The sequence below is a fragment of the Tenrec ecaudatus genome, chromosome 4 (assembly GCF_050624435.1).
Source record: "Tenrec ecaudatus isolate mTenEca1 chromosome 4, mTenEca1.hap1, whole genome shotgun sequence".
NCBI lineage: Eukaryota > Metazoa > Chordata > Mammalia > Afrosoricida > Tenrecidae > Tenrec > Tenrec ecaudatus.
In genome coordinates this window covers 2948733-2956310 of record NC_134533.1, presented here as the reverse complement: position 1 = coordinate 2956310, position 7578 = coordinate 2948733, and the positions used below count along the sequence as shown (strand labels likewise).

The following is a 7578-nucleotide window of genomic DNA, read 5'->3' as shown; positions in this document are numbered from 1 at the left end:
CAGGGGGTGGGCTTCTCTGAGCTGGGGCGCTGAGCTCACGGGTGTGGTGGACAGGCAGCCCTGAAAAACACGCAAGATGCTCCACAAGGGGCCAGGTAGGAGCCCCTCGGGCAATGGGCTCCCCTACCCCTGTGCCTGGTGGATCTGGGACTCCGGAGTGGGGGTGGGATGGGTACACAACACCCCTTCCCTGCCCTGTTCTCAAAGCAAACGCAGCACAGCCCAGACTTTGTTCCCCTGGCTTCCTGGGGAAGTATTTCTCAGGACAAACTAGGAACTCGGTTGGTGTATCCAGACCAGATGTTTGCTTGCTCAGAGGCCCTTGGGGTGGTTGGGGGACTGGGCCTCTGTTCCCTCCTGCTTGGGGCTAGGCTCTCAAGCCCCCCAACACAGGGACAATCCTTCTCCAGGTCTGTCCCAACGATTGGCTTGGGGGAGGGAAAGGCAGCTGGCTCCTGAAACTAGAGGTTTTATCGGTCCTCTCCCTCCATTCAAATGGCACCGCCCTCTCCCCCCTCTGCCTTCTCTGTGGCTTGGGGGAGTCAGTGGGATCCCCCCAACCTCAAGAGGTGGAGGGGTTCCCTGCTTTCACTGCCTGAGTCTGCCCACCCCCTGGGCTCCTCTCATTCACAGGCAAGAGCCCTCTCCTTGCTACATTCACTCTGTGGGATCTGCCCCCCGCCCCCACCCCACTCAGCCCCTCAGTCACACTGCCCAGGGGGCTGGGGCCTCCCGGGGGGGCGGCTGCTGCACCTGGGCACCCGCTCTCTGTCTCTCAACCCTGAGAGGGCTGAAAAAAATCCCACCCCACTGCCCCACACCCTCATAGTCTCTCCTGCTCTGTCCTCCCTCCCCCAGACCCCCTCTGCCGCTGGGTGTGCTGGGCTGGGGCCCCTGGGACCCACTGCTTATCACAGAGTCTGGAAGCCGTCCAGCCCAGGGGCAGGCTGCCTATGGCTCTCTCCTCCCTAGCAACGCCTCGTGAAGGTGCAGGGGTCACCCAGGATGAGGGCTGAGAGCCCAGGGCTGGGACCCTCAAGGGGCCTGGAATCCCATACCCCACCCCCACTCTGGGCTGCGAGGAGCCACTGTCCCAGAACAGACTTGACCAAGGGGAGGGCAGCAAGACCTCACCACAGCTTCCTGGTCCAGTGGGACCAAGGCTGGTGTGGTGTGGGCAGGAGGGCACAGGGTCCTCGCTCTGACGCCCAGCCCTGGTGTGACCTGGGCCAGGCCATTCTGCCCCCAACAGTCAGCACATTCATGGGAGCAGGAAGGTGGAAGGTGCCAAGCCCCTGCAGTGGACTGCTCCCCTCAGCTCATCCAATCCGCCCCACACCCCAGTCCAGTTCCCTTATGAGGTTGGCCTGGGGACCTGCACATAGGGAATGTCACAAAATGTGGGTCACCAGCACCCCAAGAAATCCTGTCCACTTTCCAGTACAGCACCAGGGGTTTGAAATGCACTCTAAGTCGTGTGTGGGGGGGTGTGTGTCTGGGCATGGGGGCTTGCTGGCCAGGGAGGGTGGGTCTGTACTATGGGCCAGCCTATGTCCCTTCACTGAGCAGGGGACAGACACTAAATCCCAGGCTCAAGAAGTCCACCGGACACCCTTGGGGGCAAAACGGAGCCATCTGCTGCCCCTTCGAGGGGTCGGGGGGGGGGCGTTCAGCAGGTGTGTTAAAATTGCCAAGTGCTGGACTTTTTCGAGGTCATCAGTCCCGGTGTGTGTTGGGGGAAGCGCAGGCGGCGGGGGCGCCCCAACCTTGGTCCAGGCCCGCAGGCGAGGAACCTTGAAACGCCTTCAGCTGGTGCGGGCGCCGGGAGTCGACGGCCCGGGCGCGTCCGGCCTGCGGGACGACGCCGGGCGAGGGGCGCAAGGGAGGGGGGGGCGCCCGGGCCGCCAGGCAGCCCCCGCCTGCAGACAAAGGAGCCGGGCGGGGGGCGGGCGCGGGGGATGGGGCGAGGGGGCGGGGTGCGGTGGTGTCGCGTTACCGCCCTGCCCCCGCGGCCGCCCGCGCGCCCGCCAACCAGCCCGCGACCCCGCCCCCGGCCCCGGGGGGCGTGTGCGCGCGGCCAATGGGCGGCGCGGGCGAGGCGGGGCCGCGGGCGGGGAGGGGCCGCGGGCCGGCCAATGGCCGCCGTGTTGTCGAAACTGAAAATACTACATTATGCTAATCTCGGTGGGGGGGTAAAGACGCCCCCATGCCCGCGAGGGGGGGGCGCGCTCCTATAAAGGGGTACGCGCGGACCGGCGCTCCCCAAGCCAGTGCGCTGCTCTTGGGGTGTCGCCTACTCAACTCCTGCTCAGGCAGATTCGAGGGGGCGCGGCCGCCTAGTCAAGCGACGGGAAGCGAACGTCACCGCCACCACGGGCCAGACAGCCAGGTACACTGGGGTCCCCGGGAAGACCTGGAGGGCCGGGGCGGCGACTGGCAGGTCCGAACCGGGCCCGCCCGTCGCCGTCCCCTCCCCACTCCCTGCCCGCTGCCCCACTGCCCTCTGTGCCCCCCGCGATGCCCGACGTGCTTTTTTGCAGAGACGCGACCATGGAGCGCCTGGCCGGCCGTCGGCCTTTGCCGCCGTTCGTGCGCACCAGCGCTTGCCGCAGCCTCTTCGGGCCCGTGGACCACGAGGCGATGCGCGCCGAACTGCAGGCGCGCCTGGCCGAGCTGCACGCCGAGGAGCAGCGCCGCTGGGACTACGACTTCCAGCTGGACATGCCGCTGCGCGGTCCCGGCCGTCTGCAGTGGGTGGAGGTGGACAGCGCCTCGGTGCCCGCCTTCTATCGCGAGACGGTGCAGGTGGGGCGCTGCCGCATGCAGCTGGGCCCCAACGGGCCGCCTGTGGTCATCGCCGCCCTGCCCGGCCCGCCGCCGGAGCCGGTGGCCCAAGAGAACCTGGACGGCCACGGGGAGGCCCCGGCGCCGGTGGCGCGCGCCCCGACCCCGCCGCCGGGCCCGGCCCCCGACGCGCCCCAGGACGACGGTGAGGAAGATGAGATGGAAGAGCCGCGCAGCCCAGAGCCCGCGGGGGAGACTCTGCACCCCGGGGTGGCCGCGCGCCCAGCTCCCTCGGCGTCCGCCGCCACCGCCACCGCCGCCAACTCCGGCGGGGCCATGAAGAAGCTGTCTGGATCTCTGGTCTCAAGTGAGTTGGCCGTCTGTGATGCGCAGGAGGGGACTCGGGGGCCCGGGGGCGCCCCGGGAGCCCCTCCTGGCGTCTAAGGGGTTAAGGCGGCTGCGGCGGCGGGTGGGTGGGTGGGTGGGTGTGGGAGGTGGGTTCTTGGCCGCGGGACAAGGGGACGTGCTTACGCTGCACTTTGCTTAGACCTCAACAAAGCTGACCATCCGTCTGTGGACCTGGGCGCCCCCTCCCCTTTCCCCCTCCCCGCGGGTCCTGACTTGGGTCTTTGCTGTCCCAATCGCCAGCAGACTTTTACCCCAAGCGCAAAAGAGTTGCATCGGAGGCCAAAGGATCGTCCAGCGAGGTGGCCTCTGGCTGCAGTGCCCCCGGATCCCCAGCTGCCGTCGGGGCTGCAGAGCAGACTCCGCGCAAGCGCCTTCGGTAAGTCAGGTGAGTGTTCTAGCAGGGGACAGGGCGGGGCGGGGGGTGGGTGAACAGGGCGGGCGCCCCACCCCACCGCAGGTCTTGGAGGACCTGTGGGGTGGGGCCCGGTACTCATCCCGTGTCTCCCCCCCCCCCAACAGTCTCGCAGTGGAGGAGCCCCGAGGGAACCTTTCAGGGTGCAGGGAGCACCAGAGCAGCTCGGCTGGGACCGTTCATGTAGCAACAAATGGGCCCGCGGTGGCAGTCGCGGAGCATCGGCTGTATTTTGTGTTTTAAGACGTTGGAAAAACTGTGCAATGTACTAAGATCGCCCTTTCTATCTCATTGTTCTCTGCGGGAGGGTGCACTGTCCCCCCCAGACTAGGGGAGAGCGCTGTAAGAGTCATTTATATAAAGTGTTTAATCTCTGCTGCAACTCAGTGCTAAAGAAAAAAGTAAAATGGAAAAAAAAAGAGAAAAAATCAGAAAAACATGTATATTTGTACAAAAAAAAAATCTAAGAAAGCTATACTAACTTATATTTCTATTTATGTCGAGGCGTGGGCCACTCTGCCACGCCCTTGCCCGGTCACTGGTTGATGCCAACGCAAGGTCACCTGCACCTGGTCACTCACCACACCTTAAATGTGTCTTGACAGTGGGATGGATCTAGGGGAGGGCGCCCCCCGCAGCTGCCAACCGACCCAAATGCCGCCACACAGCCGCCTCTCGCCAGCTTTCCTTGAGCCCTTTATACATCTGTGAATTTGATTACAAACGTGTTCAAATGGTTCCTGAGCCGTGTGTACCACTGACCTGGCTACCTCCGCTGGGGATTAATAAAGAGATCAATAAATGCTGCAACATGGGGTCCTCCTTGCTTGACCACGCCGCCTCACACCCCACTGACCGGGCAAGGAGAAGAACACAGGGGCCCCAGAGGCCCCTTGGCAGTGGGTGGGGCCAGGGCAGCCCTGACTGCATTGGCAGGGCTCAGGCTAGATTCTAAGGGGCAACTTGCTGCTGCCCACCTGGGCCCCGGGAGCAGAGCCCTCACTGCGGATTCACAAGTGCCAGGCCCAGCCTCTCCCCCCCACGCCTCTACACACTTGCTCCCTTCTTCTGGAGCTTGGGCTGAGGGGGGTGGGGCTGCCTCCACAGAGGCTGGGGAGTGGGATCCTGGGACTCCAGCGAAGGCTATGGCGAGCCAGACTCTCCTGACTGCAGGGTGGGGCCCTGCCAACCTGGACCTTAGAGCTTGGACACAAAGCCCAGGCCCCAACCTCTGGGGTCCAGCAGTGCCCTCCCCCCCATACACACAAGGTCCTCCAAAGCCCAGCAGCAGAGGGCTGTGCCTCAGGTCTTCTGGGCTGCGTGGAGGAGGGGCAGGGGGTGGGTGGACTCTGAGGGCACTTGGACCTGGCTGGGGGTGATCAGGAACTGGAGACCTCTGCTGTCCTTCTGCGCCCCTCCCCTCGCTTCTCGCCAGCTTTCTGGTTTCAAAGCCTCCCCGTTCAGTGAAAAGGAAAGGTTTATTTTTTATAACTGACCTATAAGCCTCTGAAAATTATGGCTTACTATGGAAAGGATGACGTGTGAAACAGCGTTTTCGCGGGAGAGTCTAGTGGGGTGGGGGGAGAAGGGAAGAGATGGAGAAGTCGTTGGTTTTTAAATTAACCCTTCGGAGGCTTAAGCTGGACCGAAGGCCCCTATACATTCCCACCCCCCTACTCCTCCAACCCCCACCACACACTCGTGTACTAGGGACAAAGGCCAGGTATAACCTGCAATTTTCCAAGATGTGTTTAGGCATATGATTAACTTCACCTCCCCCCACTGCCAGAGAGGCCAGGGGCAGTGTGCAAGGGGCTCGCAGCCCCCCACTCCACTCCCAAGACCCTCGACCCCACAGGGACCTGGGAATGAGCCACATTGGACACACAACTCACCTGGGGCAGGGGTGGGGGGGTGGCACCTGAATGACCAGAACAAGGTGCTTTGAGATGAAGGAGGATCAGGGCCCCCTCCAAGATGGGCAGTGGAGGCATGAAGCTGGATACTGGGGTCCAAAGGGGCTCCCGAACCCAATGGGCCAGCTCCTGGGTACACAACGGGTGGGCCAGCCAGGGTCAGTACCCTCAGTCTCAGAGTCTGGCCCCTGGACACAGAACCCCTGACTGCGACCCACCTGGCTGCTATCTTTCATTCCAGGTGGGACTGCCACGGGTGGGGTTTCTGTCTACAGAGCCTGCGCCTCACGGAGCCCTCTTGAGTGTAGGGTCATGCGACTCCCCAAGGAAGCATGAGAAAGACCCCCTTTGCCTCAGTTTCCCCATCTGAACTGAGTCGTCAGGGCCCCTTCCTTTCTCTCCTCGTGCCACCTAGTCCTCAGTGAGCCCAGGACACCCAATGGGTGTGAGCCCAGCTCGCGGTAGAAGGCAGACACAGAGGCGCTGTCCACCTCCACCTACTGCAGATGGCTACAGAACGTACCCAGGGCCAGTCCCGGCTGGCTGGTAGCACTGGGCAGCCTCCCACCCACAGCCCCACCCCCCCGCCCCGTGCTCTCTCCCTGAGGCCCAGAGCTGTCTGTCTGCTCACATGCTGACATTGACAGTCTGGGGGGCTGCGGAGCCGGCGCAAAGGCCTGAGTGGGGCTGGGGGCCCTTGGAGCCAGAGGGACCATGAAGCATACTTGGATCCATTTTTTAGACGCATGGTGCCTGATACGCAGGGTGGGCCTGGTCCTCGTGTGCAAGCCCCCCTCCTCCGCTCACACTCCCCAAACCCTGTGGAGGGCGGAGGGCATGAGGCGCCAAGGCAAACTGGGAGGGTTGCACCCCGGCGTGCCTGGGACCCAGTGGGCTCTGGCTGCACCAGGTTGAGCAGGGAAGGGCTGTGAGACACAGCTGGAGGGAGCGCCAGTGGGGCTGCAATGGGATTGGGTGTGTGTGGGGGGGAGGATGTGGAAAGGAGGCCGGGGGCCCCAAGGTCTCCGGCTCTCTGCCAGTATGACACGGGCCCTTCACCCAGAAAGAGACCAGTCAGTATTGCAGCCTGGCGCCCCCAGGGGCAGGCCCATGGTGCACTGTAATCCAGGCCCTCGGCCTCACTCTGGAGTCCACTCTGAACCAGGTCTCAAAGACAGGGCCCAAGAACTGCCCTCAAGCCAGAGGACCCTCTTGGCAGGCCCACCCATAAAAGCCAGCAGCTCCTGTGCAGGCAGGAGCTGCGGGGCTCAGAGACAAATTCACCCTCTCAGAACCATGGCCCTCACGGTCCAGCTGCCACACCTCCCCCTCCCCCATAGTGCCCGCCCCATAGTGCCCGCCCCTTGTCCCCTACCACGGCCTCTCAGGAGCCCTGCCTTGCTGGAGGACGTCTCACCTGTGGCCCCCTGTTGATCACCAGCCTCAGTTTAGTGGACACCCGTACCCCTCTTCTCAGTCTAAAAATCACAAAGGGCAATGAGAATGAACTTGGGAAGCTCACTCCTTCGCCCCGAGAGGCCACCACTCAGTCCCTGGGCTGGGGGGTGGTGTGTGTGCCACTGAGGTAGTATGGGTGCCCCTCGACCCTCAGGACAGAGCAGGTCCTCCCTGTCCAGGTTCCTAGGCTGCCCTTGTCCTTGCCACAGCAGCAGGTGGGCCGGCGTGGGCTGGAAGCCCTAGCACTGGAGCCACCATAGGCTCCCCCAGTTGCTTTAACATCAAGATATTTGTGGTGCCCCTCCACCCCAAGAGGGCTCTTCCCCCTGAGGTCTTGCCTCAGGCTGACCTGCTGCCAGGTACCTCTTTAAGAGTGTCAAAAGAACAGGTGGCCCTTGCTGACTGAGGTGGCCCTGACCCGAGCCATGGCTTTACCGGCCCCTCACAGGCCAGGCAGTGCTGGCTAAGGGAAAGCGGATGGAATGTAAAGGGGGAGGGGCCCCAGAACAGACAGTCATGATGGGCATGTCTGTACTCTTTTACAAAGCAACTTAACTCTGCAAGTCTACCATATGGGAATCTTCTTTTTTAAAATCATTT

General features: G+C 63.2%; 1 protein-coding gene across 2 annotated transcripts; it reads left to right on the top strand.

The window, feature by feature from the left end:
- The first annotated feature begins 2253 nt into the window (after window positions 1-2253).
- On the top strand, window positions 2254-4414 carry CDKN1C (cyclin dependent kinase inhibitor 1C). Of its 2 annotated transcripts, none has more exons than XM_075545207.1 (4): window positions 2254-2389; window positions 2541-3151; window positions 3436-3577; window positions 3712-4414. In XM_075545207.1, exons 2-3 carry the CDS (start codon window positions 2551-2553, stop codon window positions 3570-3572), a joined length of 738 nt encoding a protein of 245 aa, XP_075401322.1. In that variant the 5' UTR covers window positions 2254-2389; window positions 2541-2550; the 3' UTR covers window positions 3573-3577; window positions 3712-4414. The 2 variants fall into 2 exon arrangements, with proteins under 2 accessions (XP_075401322.1, XP_075401321.1); XM_075545206.1 differs by having other exon boundaries at window positions 3433-3577.
- The last annotated feature ends 3164 nt before the right edge of the window (window positions 4415-7578 follow it).

Excerpts from the sequence above, each read along its gene's own strand:
- CDKN1C (XM_075545206.1), top strand. The coding sequence starts at position 2,551 with ATGGAGCGCCTGGCCGGCCGTCGGCCTTTGCCGCCGTTCGTGCGCACC. Across the intron at positions 3,152-3,432 it reads GTCTGGATCTCTGGTCTCAA|CAGACTTTTACCCCAAGCGC; the intron begins GTGAGTTGGCCG and ends CCCAATCGCCAG.